The sequence below is a fragment of the Trifolium pratense genome, linkage group LG4, assembly GCF_020283565.1.
Source record: "Trifolium pratense cultivar HEN17-A07 linkage group LG4, ARS_RC_1.1, whole genome shotgun sequence".
Classification (NCBI taxonomy): Eukaryota; Viridiplantae; Streptophyta; class Magnoliopsida; order Fabales; family Fabaceae; genus Trifolium; species Trifolium pratense.
The window spans coordinates 40,358,948-40,382,484 of NC_060062.1; the positions used below are offsets into that span (position 1 = coordinate 40,358,948).

At 33.7% G+C, this 23,537-nt stretch overlaps 4 protein-coding genes across 5 annotated transcripts; 3 read left to right on the top strand and 1 right to left on the bottom strand.

Annotated features, from left to right (window-relative positions):
• Positions 1 to 3,317: 3,317 nt before the first annotated feature.
• LOC123922669 (transcription factor MYB101-like) lies at positions 3,318 to 3,968 on the bottom strand. Its single transcript, XM_045975365.1, has 2 exons — positions 3,731 to 3,968; positions 3,318 to 3,548 (listed from the first exon to the last, which is right to left on the bottom strand). Exons 1-2 carry the CDS (start codon positions 3,842 to 3,844, stop codon positions 3,318 to 3,320), a joined length of 345 nt encoding a protein of 114 aa, XP_045831321.1. The 5' UTR covers positions 3,845 to 3,968.
• Positions 3,969 to 7,644: 3,676 nt separating this feature from the next.
• LOC123922670 (SKP1-like protein 1B) lies at positions 7,645 to 7,995 on the top strand. Its single transcript, XM_045975366.1, has one exon. It carries the CDS (start codon positions 7,645 to 7,647, stop codon positions 7,993 to 7,995), a length of 351 nt encoding a protein of 116 aa, XP_045831322.1.
• Positions 7,996 to 9,256: 1,261 nt separating this feature from the next.
• LOC123923225 (cullin-1-like) lies at positions 9,257 to 17,838 on the top strand. Its single transcript, XM_045975909.1, has 20 exons — positions 9,257 to 9,451; positions 9,584 to 9,754; positions 10,043 to 10,142; positions 12,346 to 12,531; positions 12,619 to 12,666; positions 12,747 to 12,950; positions 13,038 to 13,115; positions 13,297 to 13,386; positions 13,477 to 13,557; positions 13,694 to 13,756; positions 14,108 to 14,143; positions 14,221 to 14,307; positions 14,387 to 14,536; positions 14,673 to 14,728; positions 15,818 to 15,938; positions 16,034 to 16,195; positions 16,309 to 16,452; positions 16,592 to 16,810; positions 16,928 to 17,095; positions 17,184 to 17,838. Exons 2-20 carry the CDS (start codon positions 9,615 to 9,617, stop codon positions 17,283 to 17,285), a joined length of 2,235 nt encoding a protein of 744 aa, XP_045831865.1. The 5' UTR covers positions 9,257 to 9,451; positions 9,584 to 9,614; the 3' UTR covers positions 17,286 to 17,838.
• Positions 17,839 to 18,824: 986 nt separating this feature from the next.
• LOC123882022 (pentatricopeptide repeat-containing protein At4g15720) lies at positions 18,825 to 22,635 on the top strand. Of its 2 annotated transcripts, XR_006799666.1 has the most exons (3): positions 18,825 to 20,731; positions 21,758 to 21,845; positions 21,930 to 22,635. XR_006799666.1 is itself a non-coding variant. In XM_045930800.1 (1 exon), the coding sequence occupies exon 1, from the start codon at positions 18,912 to 18,914 to the stop codon at positions 20,733 to 20,735; it is 1,824 nt and encodes a 607-aa protein (XP_045786756.1). In that variant the 5' UTR covers positions 18,878 to 18,911. The 2 variants fall into 2 exon arrangements, 1 of the variants encoding a protein (XP_045786756.1); XM_045930800.1 differs by lacking the exons at positions 21,758 to 21,845; positions 21,930 to 22,635 and having other exon boundaries at positions 18,878 to 20,735.
• Positions 22,636 to 23,537: the final 902 nt, after the last annotated feature.

Sequence of the window (23,537 nt, forward strand, 5' to 3'; positions counted from 1 at the left end):
TTTTGAACTACATGCTAATTATTTGTGAAAATGACATAATTAAATGTAATTATATATGGGTTGGTTGGTGTTGTGTCGGTGACATGAGACGCGCTAATCTGAGAGTGTTTGTGCTTCATAGCCCACGAGTAATCAAAGACAAAGCCAATAGGTTTGGTCTAGTGGCGGTGATGATTAGTAGTATGCATGAGGTTCTAGGTAGGTTCAATAATCATCGGCTTCATTGTAAAAAAATCAATGACAAACCACCTGCAAACTCAACATTTGCCAAAAATCCATACAAGTATCCGCTTCATGTTAGGTATGACGAACTTTGAACTCTCGGTCCAACTCCAATAGTCTTATAATAGGATTAACCAGACGATACCTATCAGCATTACCAGTAGATCTGCAATCCAATGTTGTAGGTTCCACTTTGTAACCCACATGAAGTTTTATTTTATGGAAACCTTGAGAGTGAGCCAACTTCAAATCTTCAAAACTCCGCTATATAAGCACCGCAAGAGCTCAAAAACTTAGAGAAGCCACAAATCCAAACACCGTTAATGTCTCTTAAAACACCACCACACCCAACACTACCATCATCCTTTGACACACCATCAGTATTCAACTCTACCCATCCAATTGGAGGCAACCATTTATTACTCTCAACACACAAAACACGAGGTTGCTCAACACTCTTAATAATAGACTAATAGCACATGCACACTTATAATCGTGCACCAGAACACTCACCTTCTGTCATGGCTTCGGCGGGGGAAAAATCAACATCACGTTAGCCTTGTTTCTCCAAAACCAGATAGAATGACAAGCTGTTGCCCAAAAGGGTGACCACTTTCATAAATCTCCTCTACCCAAATCTTCCACAATTTTTAGCTCAATCCATCTATTCAAATCACAGTAAACAAAATCATGTCTACGCTAAATATTAACAACATTCAGCTAAAGACTCATATTTATAGGATTGTCTCGCATCACATGCAAATCTGTTTCATGAGAGTCATCACAATGGACACAAAAAGGACTACCAAGCCTCATTCTATGCCGTCTACTGTTGTTAAAAAGACAATCATGCTTCAACAGTTATATAAAGTGCTGGATACGAGGTAACGTCTAGCTGCCAAACATGCAACCATTCTGTAGATGATCCACATTAAATGCACGTAGGAATATTAATATTTTGACTACCAAATTTCTATTTCCTTCACTTTACTAATGTTAATAGCCCTTATCTTAATTCGGATCTATATTTTGTTCAAGGTTTGTGTTAACCAAATCAAGTGAAATTGACTCAATCGAATCACTGGTGGTGCTCGAATTGCCGCTGCTCGTATTCTGTTCCTGAAGATATAAGTAAACAAAGGCAAATAAGCGGCTTCGTCAACATCTCTTCCACCACATGTACGATTTATTTAATTTTATGTCATTTATTTGCTTTGTAGTCTATGATGCATAGTACTGAGTACGGGTATTTGAGACGACATTTAAAAAAAAGGTACGGATACTTCAATAAAAAACACTTTTTTTATATATATATAATTTAACTAACATGAGAGAGCTAAATTCCTTCCTTTCATAGCTTTACAATTTGTTCATGGTTAATAATTATATATTCTTACATGCTTCATGACATATATTCTTACACATCTGTTTACAGAATAGTATACTAGTTGGGGTATCTCACTGTAAATAATGAGTAGATCCGTCCATTTAAGCTGTAAAATTCATTGAGTTTTTCACAACAAGTAACATTTTGGAATCAAAACTAGATTATATGCTTCAAATGAAACTATGGCGGAAAGGTCATCCTAGTGATTAAAACTCTTGAACTTAAGAACACGATATTTGTTTTGCTTTGTAGTTCTCATGATGATTCAATGTTGTCAAATAGAGGCTATATCGTAGCAGAATTTAAACAAGTTGCTACTGTTCTGCAATGCCCCTGTTTAGTACAAAGTGTTGTCAAGCAGCAGCATATTGCATTGTAGCGGACTTTGAAAAAACCGCCACTCTCAATGATCAACAATCGACAACACTAATGATTTCAGTTTTGCAACACCAACAACTTTGTTGAAGATTTATAGAATGCAATGTAAGATTTAGGCATTTCAACAATTCATTTTGGTTTGTTTGCGTTCCCAGCATTATATTGATTGATGTATCCTGTTTGATAAAATGGAATCTGGAATATGGATACCATTGAATGTTAAAATTCCTTCATCACTATTACTGGCCCTTCTTCCACGTCTTGTTGGAATGAGTCATATGCTTTTATTTTGCTCTGATGATTTTCTTTGAATTGGTTTACAATAAATCTTATTGCATTTCTCAACCTCATGTTGAAAGGCAAAAGCCCAAAAACAAAAGTTCATATTCAGATAAACTATAGTATTGGCCACATATCATAAGCCAGAGGTCAGTTTAACGAAAATGTCTTCTGTGCAGTGCAGGTATCGAATTATGAGGGCAGACCACCCATTGGGTAACTGAAGCTAAATTCTTCCACAGCTATATTTAACAGTTCTTGAAATGAAGGCTGATTCAACAATGACACTGGTAAGACATATATCTTCTATTCACTTTACTACATATATATACTGAAGTACCCTTTAGGCAGAGGCACATCCATTGATGCTGTGGATGCCTGATTTGCTAAAATGTTAGATCTGGAAAGAATGTATTTAGCACTCAAGCCTCATGGCACACCAGACGAATAGCCAGCATAGTATGGTTAGAACTTGGAAAAGGTTTTAGCTTTTCAAAGTTGAGTTGGAGCAAGAAAGTTTAGGACATGCTGTGTATTTGTGCATGAAAGTCTGAGGATTAATCAGTAGTGAAGTTAGGCATGGATTATTAGTGCTAGCTTTATGGATCCTATGCGGTGTAGAGTAGTCCAACTTGTTGGCATAAACAGACTGGATGACTTTCAATGCTTATTTATAGCAGAAGCTGACCATTTCTGAGAGAAAGTGTAAGTAGCTTATAAATCGATTCAACTAGAATAGATAGCTTAGGGCATGTTTGGTTTCAAAAAATGTTTTTGGTTTTTATTTCATATTCTTACTTTAAATTGTAAAAATATCATTTTATTCATACTTAATTTCCTATTTTCATTTTGTGTTATCTGTTACTTCATTGATTCCTATACAGAACCTTGAAAATATAAAACGAAGTGAAAACAAGGCAGCATTTTTGTAATTAAGACGGAAATATAAAATGAAAACTGATATCATTTTTGCAAAATGGATTCATCAAGTTTTTTACAAGTAATATATTCGTAGCTTTATTTTCAGCGACTCCATTTTTGTTGAATGCAGCTACTTCAAAGGAAATTTGGCTACTTCATCAAAAAAGCAGACGTAGCTGCCAGGCGGTAGCTGTGGCGGATCTTCATATGTGAACTCGTATACAGGAAATTTCACAGTGCTGCTGTCAAGTTTGATACTGCTGTTATCAATTTTGTTATCAAATTTGATACTGCTGTTATCCAAATGCCCCATCTTCCTTTTCCAAAAGTGCCTGACATCACGGTTTGTTCGTCCAGGTACCTAAAAACAGAGAATGAATACCAATTATAATCTGGCAAAGCTATCTTTATACATCGATTAACATGAATCTTGATATATTTATAGGATCTTTGATATATTTATAGGAATAAAATGCATTTTTCATATTATAAGTTATATGTATAAAAACTTTAAAGTAAAAAAAGAACTTGGATCAGTGTTACCTTCTGAGAAATTGCAGCCAAATTGTCTCCTAATTGATCATGGAGTTCTATGACAGTCTTCTTTTCCTCTTCAGTAAAAGCACCCTTTTTTAATCCTGGCTTTAACTTTTTCATCCACCTTACTTGACGCAATACGGAAGCGTGAAGGAAAAGCAAACGCTAATCCTATAATAAAACACAGGTTCGCAAGCGACAAACCTGTTAGATAAGGCTCTGGAATCCACCAGAAAGAGTAACTAATCTAGAATCCACTAGACTTCCGGAATCCACCAGAATGAGTAATTTGGAATCCAACAAATTTGAGAAAAATCTCTGTATTTTTATTAAATCAAAAGGTTGCCTTCAAGGCTACAATAATTTAACTTAAATAGTAGTGAAAAATAAAAAATAACAAATCTCATAAAAGATTGTAAAAATAAAAAATAACTAACCTAACTAAATAAAAATAACAAATCTACCTAAAATATAAAAATAACTAATCTAGGTGAAATATAAAAATAAGAAATTTACCTAAATTATAATAAAATTAAATCTAGCTAAAATAATAAATTACTAAAGAAACTCTCCTATATCAGTCTCCTCTATCTCAAAAGAACTCGACCCCGAGTTCTTATCTTGATAAAGAACCTCATATGCTTGATACTGACTCATGCGTTTATCATAGTAGAAACTTATTACTGGTTCTGCTTTTAATAGTATATAATCTGTCAAGAAATTGCGAAACATGTTAAAAGATTGATTGATTAAAAAGATAATGAAGATTTCAATAATTATACTTTGCAGTATGAAACAATAAATTACCAACATTCTTCAAAATGTTTTGAGAATTCAGAGAGTGAAAGGAACAAACTACTTGAATTGTTGCAATACTGAGAGTGAGATTTCCACTATGAAAAGTTTAGATATGAAAAAATTGTGTGAAATGATTGAGATTTAAACTTTCATATTTACACAAACACACAATGTGTGTAATATAGTTGCCCGCCCTTTTCATTTTTCAAAAGTATTGTTAAATTCTTAAAATACTTAATGATATTTATTTTTTTTTAAAAAACTCCTCATTCTTTTTCTTCATGATTTTGCATTTATAGTAAAGAAGATAATTCTAACCATCCACAATTTTTTTTTTTAAAAAAAGAAGTCAATTTACATTAGCAACTGTAAAAAATTCGAAGTAAAAAATAATATTATTTGTAGAAATATTATGGTACATAGTTATGTTAAAGATGATTGGGGTTCAAACAATGCCGAAATTGTTAGGTTGTGATTGAGGTTCAAACTCCAATTTTTTTTATTTGTGTGTGAATTTTCTACGACTATTATTAATTTGTTATTTCATTATCTACCAAAAAAAAAAAACAATGAAGAGTGAGAAAATTATTTGGGTTTTTGTTAATATACCAAGGATCAATATAACATGTTGTGTTTTTAGAAGCTAAAATGGTGGTTTGCCTAAATAAATAACACTAGCTCAGTAAAAGAAAAGAAATAAATAACTATAAATCGGTCAGTTAGATTTAAAATTAAAATAATAAGTTGATTGTATTATTAAATTTGTTGACAATTAATATTATTTTTACAATTTTATCCTTTATGAAAGAATCAGTTAACATATTTTTTGAGTATTTATTACACAGTAAAAAAAGATGCACTTATAGTTAGGAGTGTGTTTGAAAAAAAATAAATTAATACCTTTAAAATTTTGAAATGGGTTTTATAAAAAAAAAAACACCTTTAAAATTTTGAAATGGGTTTTATAAAAAAAAAAACAAAGAAGTCTCAAGAAGTCTTATATATAGGAACAAAAGTATTTAGTGACAATTTTTTTTGTCAAAATAGCGTCACGAGAATAGTGTTGTTTGAGATTCCGCATAAATTATAGGCAGAAATTAAACTCCAACCCCTTTTCCAAAATAAAAGTTACTCCTTCCGTTACAAAGTTTTGGTTCTTTTAAGAAATCAATTTATAATTAATAATTTTTTACCATTTGTATTCTTATAGAAACTAAAGCATTCATTAAATGAATTTTTCCTTTTTTGATAAAGTAAGGGTAGAAAAGACTTGTCTTATTAATTTTTATTATTTCTTAATACATGTGCAAAACTCTAAAAATATCAAAGTTTTAAGGTGGAAGAAGTATACTCCCCCCGGCCTTATTTATAAGCAAAAATCAACAAAACAATTTGGCCTTAAATATAAACAAAAATTACTAAAATCAAGTTTATTTAATGCTATTCTTCCATAAGTACCCTTATTAATTGATGACCATATTTACTTATAAAAGAGGCCGGAGGAAGTATAAGTTTCTTTCGCACCGATAAAAATATCAACAAATGAATAATTAAGTGTCATGTTTGCAAAACAAAGTTAATGAAATTATAATGCCTTGAAAGTTGTGTATGACAATGGGTACAGTAATATAATACTCATTTCTATATTTGCAGCTTAAAAAAATAGTCGTACTTATCCCTTATCTACGTGTGTACAATATTTGTACTCATAGTTATATTCTATAGGTATCTAAGTTCCTATACTCGTACCCGTTATATTAATATAATATAAATAAAATAACTAGATATTAATATCCGCTCATTTTTACAAGTAATTATGGATAATCGTGTTCATACCTAAAATATGAGTTTTTAATTTTTATCCTACCTATTGTGTTTTTTTTTTTTTGATACCCACTAGATAATATATATTGGATAATCAATATCTCAATAAGTAACCATAAGTGGAATGAGCCACTATTGACCAACAAGAACTAACATTTCTTTTTGTTAAAAGAAATAAGAAAGCTGACACAAAAGCTACAACACAGGAATCATAGAAGCTCAAACCCTCAACATATATTCCTGACTATTTCCCGGATAGTTTTCAAAGAGGTGGTTATTTGTATTTTCATACATGTATTTCTTACATGCATTTCTTATTTTTCCACTCACAAAGAGGTGGTTATTTGTGTTTTTTCATTTTGAAAAAATAAAAGAAAATTATTTTTTAATAAAAAAAACTACCTCTTTGTGAGAGGAAAAGTAAGAAATGCATGTATGAAAATGCATGTAAGTTTTGTCCTTTGGTATTTTCTATACTTCGTGGATGCAATATCAACAAATTCGTTCATGATCAAGTTACAACCATATCAAGAAGTTTACTGAAGCCTTGCCTAATAAACATGCTAACCTCGATCTTGAACATGGCTGCATGTTAGTTGCATACGTAAAATCTATTGGAAAAATCACTTTTTTTTGGATATGCAAATAGAGTTTTAATCGAGTTGATTTTGTATTACTTTTGGCCGCGGTTTTTTCTTTCTTAAATGCAGGACCATCTACAATATGTGTACTCAAAAGCCTCCTCATGACTATTCCCAACAACTGTACGAAAAATACAAGGAAACATTTGAAGAGTACATCAAATCAACGGTGAGTAACAACAAAACACTGTTATTTGTTTAATAGGAGGAATTTCTTATGAAATGAGCTAATGCAAGAAATTAATCGAAAATTTGAAGCTTTATATAGTAGCATTAAGTCATTAAGTCAATTCCCTTTATTGTGAAAGTAACCTTCAATTTTTCAACCATCACTAATCAAAATAAAATTCTCTAGGTTCTGCAATCTTTGCGAGAAAAGTCTTAGAATTTGAGTATTGGGCCTAACTCATCCTTACAAAACCGGCTTGTAAGGTGAGGATTGCCTCTAGTATATAAACACTTAGTCAGGCCTTGTGTTACAGTTTTCCCGATAAATCTTAAGGAAACCACACTGTCAAATTTGGAACGTTATGTACTACATTTTTCATCACCCATTTTTTACTGAAACAATCATATAGTCCAACTGTTACATCAAAGAAAATCAACTTGATAAGCTCGAATGGGGATGTATTTGAAGTTGACTACGATGTGGCACTTATGTCAAAAACAGTCAAGGATGCTATCGAGACAATTCCTACTGATGAAATTAATAGCATTTCTCTTTCTTTAGTTAGGAGCGAAATATTAACCAAGGTCATTGAATACTGCAAGAAGCACAACAGCGCGCAGATGTCAGATGTTGATCTCATGGATTGGGATGTTGAATTCGCCAATGTTCATTATACAACGCTGTTTGATCTTGTTTTATCTGCAAACTACATGAATATCAACTGTCTGTTGGACCTGGTATGTGGTAAAATAGCAGACATGATAAAAGGAAAGACACCGGGCGAAATTGCCAAGTTATTTGACATTAAAGATGTCTCTACATATGAAGAGGACAACTAGTAGAATCTTGAATTTTCGGCTAAAGCCTAAAACTATACCTTGAGTTTATTTCATGTTTAGTTTGTCATTTCAACTTCAATGCCACTTTGTTAGAGAAATTATAGCATGTTGTTCAGAATAAGCTTGATAAAACAGTTCAAATAAAAGCAACACTTTATCGACAATCATCCAATCAAGATTCTTGGCAGTTGTGGTTGGTTTGCATGGATAGTTTCAAATTTATTTATTGAATATATATAGACAAAATGTCCATGTTTGTTAATCACATGTTTTTTAATAGTTGTCGCGTTAGACATGTACATATGAACTGTGAAGTCGACAAATGAGCCAATGTGGATGATCTCCTGTGCTCCGTGTGGTGCAATCTCCAAATTAGTCCATTTTATGGGAGTATGAGAGGGTTGAGATTGTTGATACTTTGTGTTAGCTTGCATTTGTCACAGTTCATGAATTTCATTGTTGTTTAGAAAATATCTTGTTTTATTAGCATTTTTTGCTGCATTTCTATCCTAAGTTTGTCTCAGTTTCTTTGTAGCAATGTGTGATCCAAGCGTAGGCACTGGTCTAATTAGTGACAATATATGTGTGATCCTAAGTTAATGTGTCGAAGATTATCGAAGATTATTTGAAAAAGAATTGAAATTTTGCTTTTTCTTTTTGTTTACAATGAGTTGGGGATCGAGAATGGATCCTCTCAATTTTTTTCTCCTAAATTTTTCTCAATTTTCACATCTCAACTATCAATCAACTTCTCTCAATTTCTTTTAGATTTAAATATTGTTATATATTCATGATCCAATAGCCTACATCCAACATTATTTTCTCAATTTTTTTCTCACTTGAGAGAATCCATTCTTTTGGGATCGAACTCAGGACCTATAACATATTACCCAAATCCCTCACCACTAGACCAAACCTAGTGACTTTAATTGAAATTTTGCTTTGAAGCACAGTCTTTACGAAAAAAATGCGTATGGTAATATCCTTATAAAGATGTGAGCCAACTATTTAATCTTTTTTATTTTAGTAAAAAAAACTATTTAAACTTTTTGATTATAATTAATGAGTCTCTTTAATTCAGTCTTTAATTCAGTCTTGAGATATTCTTTTGTGGTCACACGATCAAAACATTACATTTGATCACAACCAACCAAAATTTGAGAACACATAAAAATAATAATAATAATAATAATAATAATAATAATAATAATAATAATAATAATAATAAAGATTTATACGGTGTTATTTAGGATAAAAAAAGAAAAAGGAAAAAAAATGATCTCCACAGTGTTTATTTATAGTTACCTTTTGATTTGTATTTTCTTTTCCGATCAATGTATTTGTTTTGTTTTCTTTCTCCTTCTTCTTCTTCTTCTTCACGAACTTCTTCCCCTTTTCACTCTTTCTGCAACTTAGGGTTCTCTTCTCTCTCCCGATTCAACTCATCCAATCCAAGGTTTCTTTATTATTTCTCAAATCCATTTCCTTCTACTTCTAATCTATATTATTATTATTATTATTACTAATTTCTTTTGATTTATTCGTTCATTCATATCTATAATCATTTTTCATAAATCTTTGATTGCAGATTTTAGGTTCTTGTTTCTTGATTTTTCAACATGTCATTGAGTGAACGAAAAACTATTGACCTAGAACAAGGATGGGATTTTATGCATAAGGGTATCATGAAGCTCAAGAACATTCTAGAAGGTTTGCCTGAACCTCAGTTCAGTCCTGAAGATTACATGATGCTCTATACGTACGTTTTTATTCCTGATTCTTTCACCTACTTTTTGTTTCTTTGAGATTTTTCTTTGTTTAAATTTGTTGTAATTGAGGTGAAGCACGGTCACTTCTCAAGTTAGATGTGTCCCGGTGTCGGACACCGACACACCACTGACGCTTATGATTATATTGAACTATGTATTTTCTCAAATTATTATCGGTGTCGATGTGTCAGTGTCTGGTGTCCGTGCTTCCTAGGTTGTAATTGAGATGAGTTTTTACTCTATCTATGTTTATTTTGGTCAATGTTTTTGTATTGCAGGACCATCTACAATATGTGCACTCAGAAGCCTCCTAATGACTATTCTCAGCCACTGTATGATAAGTATAAGGAAGCATTTGAAGAGTATATCGTATCAACGGTGAGTAGTACAAGTACATCGATATATATTACATTTTGATTATGATCTTTACCCTATGTATTGTATTGGTATTATTGGCTTTGCTTGTTTAACAACATATACCTAATTTGTTTACTATTTTTGGTCCAACACTCTTGTGACAAATTGAATTTGGGGGTTAGGGGATGTGTTATGTAATTTTCATTGAAGGGAAAGTAGTTTTGAAAGATTCAAAACAAGTATAGAAATATGGCTTGATCAGTGTACCTGTTTCATGAGACTCTACCCACCCAATCATGTTTTGAAATGTTTCATGCCAAGTGGAACCAGCTAAGCATGGTTTAGAGCATAGTTACATAATTTGTTCAAGTGCCAGTGAACCGCGAATTGGTACTCGCGCACTGGTTTACCATTCTTTTGTGTATTTTGTTAGTATCAATTCTTTGTGAATTCGTTGAAGTTGTGTTGGAACGGTGAAAAAGCAGAAAGAGGAAGGTGTGGGAGAGAAAAGGAGAGGTAGTATAAAATTTGGTAAAGTGAACCGAGTTAGTTTGTGTTATCTCATCTTACGGTCATCGTGGTGTGCATGAGAGTGTAAAGTGGAAAATCATACTAGTAATAAATAATGTAACTTTCTCTGTTTTTCTTTTGGATACATACTGCTGTAACTACTTTTTACACTAGTAAAATTATTATATAATAACTATTACACTAATTCTATTATGTCTTTTAATTTTATTACATGTAATTTATAATATTTATAATATACTGCTCACGTACCCAGTACCCAAGCGAACCAACTATGTATACCCCTCACGTACCCAGTACCCAAGCGAACCAACTATGTATACCCCTCACGTACCCAGTACCCGTACCCATACCACATACCCAAGCGTATTGCGAACAGGGTGACTATGGTTTAGAGTAAGGGGAAGGGAGTCACACAGTGAATAAAGTATTGTTGGGTGACATACTTTTATGGAAAAATACTACCTATTAGAGGATACACTTTCTATTACTATGCATACAAATTTTGGAGGCAAAGGATGTGCCACACCTCAAATCACAACATCGTATTCAAACAAAAGAGGGAAATAAACTTAGCGCAAGAGGACACCATTCAAGTGGTATTGTGCTTGAGAGCAAGTGGTAGGTAGCTGCACGCAACAACAACTATTCATGGTTGAAGGTGTCTCTGAGTGTTTGACAATCGTACTAGGTTGAAACATTTGGCTACATCCAATCAATTCCAGTTTATCAAAAAAATTATTATCGGTGTCTACGTGTCAGTGCCAATGCTGTATCTTTGTCTATGTCAGTGCTTTATAGGTAGTGGGAGCAGTCTTGTGGTGGGTATATGCAAAATTGCAGATGATTTGCATTAGACCTAGAGAAATGAATGAAAGTGTCATGAAGAAGTAACTAGATGAAAACAGAATTGAAAAATGATATTGCTTCCTAATTTTGAGTTTTTGACAATATTAAAAAATTACTTGTTTAAGAGGAATTCTTTGTACAGTCAGGCTATGTTAGGAAGTTTTAGAGACATGGGATCGAATGGAAAGGAATACAATAAATTGGTGAGGGAAGGGATACAATGAAAAAAAAGTTTCATTTCTCATGTTTGAGTGATCAATGTGGCAAGACAGACGGAGGTAAAATGTCGCAATTGTAAACCTTTAGCATGATCTTACCCTTATCCAAATAGACTCCAAAGTTACATGGGTTTGATGATATAAATTCTCATTTAGAATCCAACTTCTAAATATATACACCTGTGTCTAAATATAAGACCCTTTTGAATAATTTCGTTGTATCTTTTTATAGGACTCATTCAAATTTTCAACAACATAATTATTTCTTTACTAAAATATTACATATTTTTTTTGTAACCAATAAGTTAATAAACACTTTGAAGGGTAAAATTGAAGGAAAAAGTAGCAGCTGTTAACAAATTTAGTATTAATACGAAGTATTTTAATTTATGTGATTTAGTTAATAGGGTCATATATTTAGGGACGAAGGTGGTATACGATACCACTTCATGCAGCTAAAAGTTACATGAATTAGTACTAATTCTTTTTAGGTTTTGAATTTTGATCATTTAATTTCATCAGTTTGAGTTTTCTGTATCTGTCTCTGATTTGAATGTTTTAATTCAGAACCCTTATGCTAATAAATGCCATCTTTTGTGTATTTTTTTCCCCTTCCCTAATGGGTTCAGGTGTTACCTTCTTTGAGAGAGAAACATGATGAATTTATGTTAAGAGAACTTGTAAAGAGATGGTCTAACCATAAAATTATGGTGAGGTGGCTTTCTCGCTTCTTTCACTATTTGGACCGCTACTTTATTGCCCGGAGGTCACTTCCCCCCCTTAATGAAGTTGGGTTGGCTTGCTTCCGTGATTTGGTAATGTTACTTTCTTTCACTATTATTGTCATTGCATTTATTACTGCTTCATTACACAAATAAATTTACGTGTTTTATTATTTACAGGTGTACAAGGAGTTACATGGGAAAATGAGAGATGCAATTATTTCACTTGTATGTTTGTCTTTCTTTGTATGATAGTTTGTCTGTGTGTACCAATTCATATCAATTAACTAATCCTTTTTTATTCAAAGATTGATCAAGAACGCGAGGGAGAGCAGATTGATCGAGCTCTTCTAAAGAATGTATTAGATATATTTGTTGAAATTGGAATGGGGAAAATGGACCAATATGAGAATGATTTTGAAGCTGACATGCTCAAAGACACTTCTGCTTATTATTCTCGAAAGGCTTCAAATTGGATCCTAGAAGATTCTTGTCCTGATTATATGCTCAAGGTATGGTTTCTCATATGTGCTTACTACTGTAATTTGGTTTCTTCGTTTGCATCTGTCCTCTATTTGAACTTGTGTTTTCTACCACAGGCTGAGGAGTGCTTAAGACGGGAGAAAGACAGGGTTGCTCATTACCTGCACTCTAGTAGCGAGCCCAAGTTATTGGAGGTTTGTTCTTGGCTTTTTGATATTATATACCATTCCAGCTATTCGATCTTCTGCCATGTTGAATGGATTGCTATGCAACTTACAATAAATCTGTTACATATTATAATGACTTCTTCTGGTCTCATTGTTTCTGAACTTTTCCCTTGTTTTATTTTGTTCTCCCGGAAAACTTCTCACTTAGAAAGTTCAAAACGAGCTGTTGTCTGTGTATGCAAGTCAGCTCCTTGAGAAAGAGCACTCCGGATGTCATGCTCTACTTAGAGATGATAAGGTATGCATGAAATTCTTCTTACTTGTTAGTTGTAATATGTAACTTTTAACCATGAATGTAATGTTCTTATGTTTTCCTTCAAATGTTTAGTGTGAAGACTTGTCAAGGATGTTCAGGCTATTTTCTAAAATACCTCGCGGCTTGGATCCTGTTTCTAGTATATTTAAGCAGGTTGGTGGCATTGACCTTAACTTTTTATGTTTTTCCTCCATTTGATAATGCAAATATATTTTAAGTTTTGGCTTCTTGTCTGTTTATGCTTTCGTCTTGCTTGCTTACACATCAATATATTTTTCCCTTTTCCCAGCATGTTACCACTGAAGGCATGGCATTGGTGAAGCATGCTGAAGATGCAGCTAGCAATAAAAAGGTCTGTTCCTGAATTAGCTATTCTACAATTTGCTATTTCAGGTTGAAAGGTTTATTCATAAGAGCAATAATTGAGGAAAGACTAGTATGCTTAGTTTGCAATATCGAAGTGTTTACAATTGTTTTTCAATTTTTTACAAACCAAATAATTGAGGTGAACTGGTAATTTCATCCTCGGGGTGCATAGACTTTTTAATTCGATTTCAGTGCATGGTAGACAGGACCTGACATTAGAATTGCTTTCTTGACAAATTGATGCAATAATTGTTCACTTATATGTGATTTCTTACAGCTGAATGCATTAATGCTACTGACCTTTGTATGTTATCCTTTTATATGATAATGTTTACAGGCAGATAAAAAGGATATTGTTGGTGCGCAGGAGCAGGTGATTCTTTAAATTTCAGATTTTATTGATTTAACTACAAATTTTACATTTGTGGAAACTGAAATCTGTCTCTTCAGGTTTTTGTTCGGAAGGTGATTGAGCTGCATGACAAGTACCTAGCATATGTGAACTCCTGTTTCCAGAATCACACTCTCTTCCACAAGGTTTTCATTTGAGAATGGTTTTGTTTTACGGTTATGTTAGATTGATATGAATGTAAATCTGAAAGATTTGATCATATAGGCTCTTAAAGAGGCTTTTGAGGTCTTTTGCAACAAAGGTGTTGCTGGAAACTCTAGTGCAGAACTTCTTGCCACTTTTTGTGATAACATTCTTAAGAAAGGAGGAAGTGAAAAATTGAGTGATGAAGCAATTGAAGAAACTCTTGAAAAGGTCCACAGCATTTATAACTCTAATTCTATGAATTCAATACATGTGGCTTTCACAAGTCCACAGCATTTATATTTCTACTTCTATACGCTGGATATATGTGGTTTTGATGTTGGTATATGCCTCGGCCTATCTGCAGGTGGTAAAGCTGCTTGCCTATATTAGTGACAAAGACTTGTTTGCTGAGTTCTACAGGTAAAACAAAAGAGAAGAAAAATTTGTGTGATATGTTATCCAAACAACCAAAAGAAAATTTTGTTGATCTTCATTCTTCATTTTTTAGTATTTACTTCCAGTGCTGTGTACGTCTGTTGACTACTGATTCATTGAAATTACTGCCACCGTTCTTGGTTGTTCTAAGAGTTAAATTCTGTCTCATGCAAAAGCTGTTTTCCCTAATCTTAGAGGCATTAATATATTAACCTTGGGCTTTCACCTAATCACTTGTTTCTTGGAGACTTGGTTATTGACAGTATTTTGGAGCCTTTATGACCAATTTGATTAGGAGTCGATTCTTGCTACTTCTATTCCTTTAGGTTTTGTTTTTTAACAAACTTCTATTCCTTTAGTCACATTTTAAGCCAAACTAGACTTCCTTTAGTTTTTGAAAAGACTTCCTTTAGTTAAAACCAACTTTGGGCCTTCACCTCTCAATTTAAACTATTGGGAGACCTGGTCCTTGGCACCACTGTATTTGTATTTACTAGAACTAGAAAGTGGGATAATGATTTCGGAAAAACTAAAAGCTGATGAATGGTTAGCTAAAATAAATGAAATAGATATCGTCGAGGGAAAATATGGAAAGGAAGGAGGAAAAGGAAATCTGTTTTTGTTTTTGTTTTATTATATTTCCTTTTATGAATCTAGACTTTTGACAGTATATCTGATGGTCATTTTAATGACACAAGTATTGTTTTGGAAATCTTGGAACGAAAAAGTGATGATGGGAATATCTTCCCCATTCTCTAAATAACAATATAGTTTCCTAAATATTCTCTAGTTTAGCAATGTAGTAGTATCACAATATTTTACTGTGGTATTTAAGAAAGGACGATTTACAATTGGAACGTCTTGTGATCTTTTGTTAAGATTCATAACACCTTTTATTAAATCTTATGCTTACAGAATTACTGACTGATACTATTTATCATGTAATATTTATACCTGAAAGGGGCTAATTAAACAATTTTCTGTGGATATGTCTGAATATCAAAATTGGCCTTTATTCATGTAAGATGTTTTGAAAATGAAATTAATACTGGGATCTTGTTTGGTTGCTTTCAGGAAGAAGCTTGCTCGAAGGCTTCTTTTTGACAAGAGTGCCAATGATGATCATGAGAGAAGTATTTTGACAAAATTGAAGCAACAGTGTGGTGGACAGTTTACCTCAAAGATGGAAGGAATGGTCAGTATTTTCAAGCATATAAAAGGAGGCCAATATACTAGTTTTTTTTGTTGGTTGCCAATAGAAAACTTAAATGATTTTTTCACTCCTTCCAGGTTACAGATTTGACGCTGGCAAAGGAGAATCAAACTAGCTTTGAGGAGTATTTAAACAATACTCCTAATACAGACCCTGGAATAGACTTGACAGTTACAGTTCTGACTACTGGCTTCTGGCCTAGTTATAAATCTTTTGATCTCAGTCTTCCTGCGGAAATGGTAAGCTGGATCTTCTTTATATAACAACCTAGGATTTAGTGTTACTAAACCTAAATTTTGTTCTATAACTAATACCTCCTCTCTCTCTCTCTCTCTCTCTCTCTCTCTCTCAGGTTAAGTGTGTTGAAGTTTTCAAAGAATTTTATTCAACTAAAACAAAGCACAGAAAACTTACATGGATTTACTCCTTGGGTACCTGCAACATAAGTGGGAAATTTGACCCAAAAACTGTGGAGCTTGTTGTCACAACCTACCAGGTTATATCACTCACCACCTGCTTATCTGTTATCATGCATTTGTTATGCCCTCGCCAGTTCATTTGACAATTTTATGATGTCTGCGGATTTTCATATGGATTTATTTCTACTCACCCAATGTTGTCTTATTTTTCAACAGGCTTCGGCATTGCTGCTTTTCAACTCCTCTGATAGACTGAGTTATTCAGAGATAATGACTCAGTTAAACTTATTGGATGAAGATGTCATTAGGCTGCTCCACTCCTTGTCATGCGCAAAGTATAAGATTCTTAACAAGGAACCGAACACAAAAACAATAGCACCCACTGATTATTTTGAGTTTAATTCAAAGTTTACTGACAAAATGAGGAGGATCAAGGTATAATTTATTTGAAAATAGCATTCTAATATTTTATCTTTCTATTTGTTTGGTCATATCAATCTCTATTCCGTTACCCGACTTTTGAGTGGAGCCATGACACATATTTTCATGTAGATTCCTCTACCTCCTGTGGATGAGAAGAAAAAAGTAATTGAGGATGTTGACAAAGACAGAAGATATGCTATTGATGCCTCAATTGTGCGCATTATGAAGAGCCGAAAAGTTTTGGGCTACCAACAGTTGGTTATGGAGTGCGTTGAGCAGTTGGGTCGCATGTTTAAGGTTTATACTCAATCACTTTTCTAATGTAATCTTGTGTGTTTTTTCCTCTCTCAAATCCTAAAATTTATATACACATGTAATTATGCAGCCTGATGTCAAGGCAATTAAAAAGCGGATTGAAGATTTGATTTCTCGGGACTACTTGGAAAGAGACAAAGAAAATCCAAATATGTTCAAGTACCTGGCTTGATTTAATCATATGATTGGACAAATGAAGTGGTTGTTGTAACCAGCAAAACAAGAGGATCATGCTTGATTGTTAGCCCCCCTAAGGAGCCACAAAATGTAGACTACTATTTTGGATGTATGCTGAAGTTGGGGCACTGTAATCATTTCCTTTGAGTTTTCCAACTCACTGGTACCTTCACCAGCTTTTTTGCTTTTGATTGCTGCAATTCCATCTCACAACTTATTTGATGCCTATCTGCTAATCCTCCCCCCCTTTCACCCCAAAACAACAACAAAAAAAAGGCACTGTGTCATTTTTAGCTTCAGTGAAACGTATTTTTATTACCAGTTTAGCAATTAAGAGGTGAATGGATATGTATTCTAAATCTAAAAGCTACTACAGCTATGGTGCTTTACATAATTGTCTATGATCATATTTTACATTGACCACCTACTTCATTTCAACTGTTTGAGGGTAGCATTATATAAAAAAAATTGTAAAATTGTCTGACCCGTGAATGCCTATATAATTTGAGAGTGTGATAATCTTTAATTTGCATCCACATTTTGGGATATCACATTTTTCCTTATCATTCTAGTGTGTGAGCACTTGTTCTTGGCACTATAAAAAGAATCTGAAAATTGCCTAAAGCTCACTTCAGTGATGTTCTAGATCCAAACTCTTGACACGCCATAAAATCCCAGTTGTGTATATACCCTTTTTTACTTTCAAGTTTCAACTTCATTTATGAAATGAAAGCATTAAATTGTCAATTGCCAGCTCCTTTTTTATATGTAGTTTCAAACATAAATTTGACCAAATGTATGTTGGAGAGGCTTACCTGATTTATGTCACCAGGACTGAATGGTTTAAACTTTTCTGGTCTGAATATATATGACAAATATAAGGAAAGGATTCTCATTAATCTGGTTCAAATACTTCTTTTTTTATGAAAAGGTTCAAGTATTTTTAATATAAAAATAAATACTCCTTCCATTTTTTATGCCGCTCTTCAACTTTTTAATCATAATGAGAAAAAATAAAATTTATTTAATCCATAATTTTTTTTTTTTTTTTTTTTTATAAAACATGTTTTTGGTTTTTATAAAAGTATAAATTGTAAAATATTATTTTATGCAAGAAAAATTGTAAAATATCATTAATTAATACTTGATTTCTTAAGAAAATTAAAATTTTATGATTATAAATTTTACTAATCATCATCTAACACTTGTTATAGATAGAGGGTTTTGGAGGGTATTCGAAATGAGCAACCGTACAAGACACCAAAATTTTAGGGGCACCAATTTTTTTAACTTATTGTGTGCGTATGTGCGTGCATGCACTCGCATGTTAGTAACAGAATTTTCGTTTTTGTTACTAACCATTAATATACTACTCTTATTTTGAAAATACTCATCAAAATAAATTGAATAAGATCTTATATGTTAATATTTATATTTATATGGCTTAAAAATATTTATATATTATTAAAAAAAATACGCTCAAAAACAATGTAAATGAATAATATATTTTCTGAGGGTGTTATAATTAGTGAGTGAGATAGCATTTGATATTTCAAAAACTTTATAACACTATTACTCCATCACGATAGCTACATGTACATTAATACTTCCCTTATTATACATGAAACCCAATTTGCTGAAATCTCTCTCCTCTTCTTCTTGGTTATCTCTTTTCCGCCATCACAAACTCTCACTGTTCTCTTTCCATACCAATTGCCACAACGTTGCAAACCTCCAAACTTTTAAGGAATCAACCTCTGCAACCCCTACCCACTCCAACGTTGTCAAATTGGGTTTGTTAAATGACATCTTTACCACCAACAATCTCATTAAATCCTATCTCAAACTCCTTAGAATCGACCATGCACAGAAACTGTTTGACGAAATGCCTCACCGAAATGTTGTGTCTTGGTCTTTGCTTATGGCTGGTTATGTCAGCCAGGGTCAACCCAATATGGCACTATGTCTCTTCCATCAAATGCAAGGAACATATGTTATGCCAAATGAATTCACATTTTCTACTATCATCAAGGCATGTTCTATTCTTGCCAAACTTGAGATTGGTAGAAGAGTTCATGCTCTTGTAGAGGTTTTCGGTTACGGTTCCGATCTTGTTGTGTGTTCTTCTCTTGTTGATATGTATGGGAAATGTAACTGTGTTGATGAGGCTCGGCTGATCTTTGACTTCATGTGTGTAAGGAATGTGGTTTCTTGGACTTCTATGATCACCACATATTCTCAGAATGCACAAGGGCACCTTGCTCTACAATTGTTCAGGGAATTCAATCATATCAGGCTAAACAAACCGAATCATTTCATGTTATGCAGCGCAGTTACCGCTTGCGCGAGCTTGGGGAGGCTTGGTTCGGGGATGATCACGCATGGGGTGGTCATCCGTCTTGGACACGATGCAAATGATGTGATTGCTAGTGCACTTGTGGATATGTATGCTAAATGTGGTTGTGTTAGTTATTCTGACAAAGTCTTTAGGAGAATCTCAAATCCTTCGGTGGTTCCCTATACTTCAATGATTGTGGGTGCTGCAAAGTATGGACTTGGGACATTGTCTCTAAGATTGTTTCAGGAAATGATTGATAGAAGAATAAAACCTAATGACATCACTTTTGTTGGAGTCTTACATGCTTGCAGCCATTCAGGGCTTATAGATAAAGGACTCGAGATTTTTAACTCCATGAATGAGAAATATGGAGTGATGCCAGATGCAAGGCATTATACATGCATTGTAGATACACTCGGTCGAGTAGGGCGCATTGATGAAGCATATCAGTTAGCAAAATCAGTTCAAGTTGGAAGTGATGATGATGCTTTGTTGTGGGGGACACTTCTCTCAGCTAGTAGGCTTCATGGCAGGGTAGACATTGCTATTGAAGCGAGCAACCGGGTAATAGAATCCAACCAACAAGTAGCAGCTGCATATGTTACATTGTCCAACACTTATGCATTGTCCGGGGATTGGGAAAAAGCTCATAATCTACGATCCGAAATGAAGCGTACCGGAGTTTACAAGGAACCCGGAAGCAGTTGGATTGAGATAAAGGAATCAACTTATTTGTTCCATGCTGGAGACATGTCTAAGTCTAGTCAAAGGAAGGAGATACTAAGCTTGCTAAGGGAATTGGAAGGGAGAATGAAAGAGAGGGGGCATGTGGGAGTGACAACAGGGTTGGTGTTTGTTGATATTGAAGAGGAAGCCAAAGAGGAGATTGTGAGTTTACACAGTGAGAAACTTGCTTTGGCGTTTGGGTTATTAAACACACCTAAAGGAATCACTATCAGAATAATGAAGAACTTGAGAATGTGCAGGGATTGTCATGAGGCCTTTAAGCTCATTAGTGATATTGTTGAGAGAGAATTTATTGTGAGAGATGTAAACAGATTTCATCATTTCAAAAATGGATCATGCACATGTGGAGACTTTTGGTAATGATCTATCTCATATGCAAATTTCATTCAAGAATAATTTAATTATTAAGAGATCAATCTATTTGAATAAAGAAATGAACACGAAGTTGAATTTTTTCTCGTTTTAAAACCAAATGTCTGTAACATTACATTTTATCATTATTTGACTTAATCCACGGACCTAAAATTTCTACATATAATAGACATTAGAAAAATGTCAATAAACAGTACTTTGTGTAAAAACAAAACAGCACATATTTTTAGTGGACCTGCACATGCTAACAGTACACTGTGTAGTGTAGTCTGCCTCAAAGTAACTGTAACAGAACACCTACACATGCTATCTTATGTTTGGCCAAGTCTAACATGCACAAGTTATTCATGTGGCGCATGGTGCACAAGTCTCGAATAACATTATAACGAATATGAATTTTACAAAGTCGACCGTTGGATTGAAAGATTATATCATATAGATCATCCATAGAAATTTTTAGAAAAATTGAAAATCATTTGATATGTTATTGAGACTCATCTACAATATAAAATTGAGAATCTAATACAGCTTGTCTATATAAGGATTAAGGACACACGGTTATTTCTGAAATTATCCTCCCACATATGTTAAAATATCAGCTATAGGTGCGATGGGAAATGAAATAATAATGGAAATGGTTTGTTGAATTGCATTATGGGTTGGTGAATGGCGATGGATGTTAGGTGGGCTTTGGAGCTTATTTCTAAATTTAAAAATGGTTGAGTTTGTTTAGCTAGTTTGTGGAGTTCAGCTTGAATAATATGCTTGAAGCTGATAATTTCTTCAATGGGAACACCTTTATTTGTTTGACTTTGAAAATGGATCGTAAACTTAATTATCAAAACATCTTGTGGACTTAATTTTCTCTTGTGGTGCATTGGTGATTGTAGTTAAGCTTTTACTTATTATTCTTAGCACTAGACCATCTTTTGTTTGTGTTGCTGCTTCAATCCGATTTCTGGCTCCATGCATATCACTGTTTCTTCTTACTTAATGCTATTTGTTATAAGGTGATGGAGACTGTGATCAACCAACATGGTCTTGATATTGAAGAATTGAAGTCATCACGTCTTCCTTTAACTAGTGGTCCTCAAATAGGTAATGGTGCTTGTTTTAATATTGCTTAAAGGTTATCTGTGATAGTTTTTTCAGTTGATTTAATTTCATTTGCGATTTATGCAGGATCTTCTTCACAAGTCGTGGGTGGTGGCAAAGGATTCCAGAGCAGGCTTGGCTGAAAATGAGGCTCCCAAAATGGAACCCATTTGCTTCTGGTCGACCACCAATTGCCCCAACTGGTGGAGCTCCTGATTATTATCAAGGAACTGTAGCTCAGCAGAGTAATCAATTTTTTGATCAAGGAAGTCCGTCTAGTTTGGATTCCAGGTCTGCTAACTCACAGTCACAAGACAGACGCAATGCTGCCAATTGGGACAAACAGGTGAATCAAAAGGATGGTAAGAAAGGTGTCACAAAAAGAAAGAGGGGGGATTCAACATCACCCGTGGAAATGCATATTGACAGTTCTTCTCTAGTGGATCCTCGCAGCACTGGTGTCACTACAAGGAAGCGGAAAATGACCAAGGCCGAACCATCAGATGGTATTCCAGCTAAAAGTGGTGAAAGTGAAATGACCAACTTAAACGCGGTTTCAAATAATAGTCAAATGGAGGTTTCCTCTGCACATATTGCTCCAGGGAAGCTACAAGGTGGTTCCCTACCTTTTACACATGTGATTAAAGGTGCATGAATCAAAATAAAGACGGATAACCTTTTGAAGGACCAAGTTTATATTTTCTTATATATTTGAGATTTTAAAATTTGAAAGAATAACATGATACATATGATCATATATAACATTTCAATCACAATTTATTTTTAGAAACATTTTATAGCTTTTTTAATTTAGAAAAGAAAAATAAGCCCTCCCCTCCAAAATCCTCCATCCAAACATACTCGAAAAATATCAGGTTCCCCAGTTTTCTTCTAATGTTTTTTCTGGTAATATGATGGCGAAATTTCAATGTAGTGGGTTGTCGGTACCTCCAACTCCAACCCTTGGTTCTAGTAAGGGATTGGGAAAACTTTCAAGTATTATTCATGATGCAACTTGATCAAAACTGCTATGCTCTTGGGGTTGAGAACTGAAAACAATCTAAAGTATTTGTACTTAAATGCCAAGGCCTACTATTAGTATTAGTATTAGTATCATTATGATTATGATTATATTCATTCAATTAAAATCAAAAAAGTGATAATGTACCAAAAAAAGTGATAAGCAAGAAGACAACAACACAAAGCAGGCAGCGCACATGTCCCTCCCTCAACCTCCATTCTTTCAAACTTCAATTTTTGAATGTGTCACACTCATCACACATATTCTCAGAATGCACAAGGGCACCTTGCTCTACAATTGTTCAGAGGGAATTCAATCATATCATGCTAAACAAACCGAATCATTTCATGTTATGCAGTGCAGTTACCGAATCATTTCCGTGATGCCAATTGCCAGATGCAAGGCATTATACGTGCATTGTAGATATGCTCGGTCAAGTAGGGCGCATCGATGAAGCATAACAGTTAGCAAAATCACTATTTTTGAACCCATATCTTTCAACATTCTTTAAGTTCATTTTTTTTCTCGTTTTAAAATCAAATGTTTGTAACATTACATTTACATTTGTTCATTATATTTGATTTAATCCAGGGACCTAAAATTTCTACATAATAGACATTAGGCAAATATCAATAAACAGTACATTGTGTAAAAAAAATAACAGCACCATTTTT

Coding starts and splice junctions, on each gene's coding strand:
- LOC123923225 (XM_045975909.1), top strand. CDS start 9,615: ATGTCATTGAGTGAACGAAAAACTATTGACCTAGAACAAGGATGGGAT. Junction 12,532..12,618: donor TGGCTTGCTTCCGTGATTTG/GTAATGTTACTT, acceptor TATTATTTACAG/GTGTACAAGGAGTTACATGG. Junction 13,116..13,296: donor GCGAGCCCAAGTTATTGGAG/GTTTGTTCTTGG, acceptor CTTCTCACTTAG/AAAGTTCAAAACGAGCTGTT.
- LOC123922670 (XM_045975366.1), top strand. CDS start 7,645: ATGTCAAAAACAGTCAAGGATGCTATCGAGACAATTCCTACTGATGAA.
- LOC123882022 (XM_045930800.1), top strand. CDS start 18,912: ATGAAACCCAATTTGCTGAAATCTCTCTCCTCTTCTTCTTGGTTATCT.
- LOC123922669 (XM_045975365.1), bottom strand. CDS start 3,844: ATGAAAAAGTTAAAGCCAGGATTAAAAAAGGGTGCTTTTACTGAAGAG. Junction 3,549..3,730: donor TGGCTGCAATTTCTCAGAAG/GTAACACTGATC, acceptor CTCTGTTTTTAG/GTACCTGGACGAACAAACCG.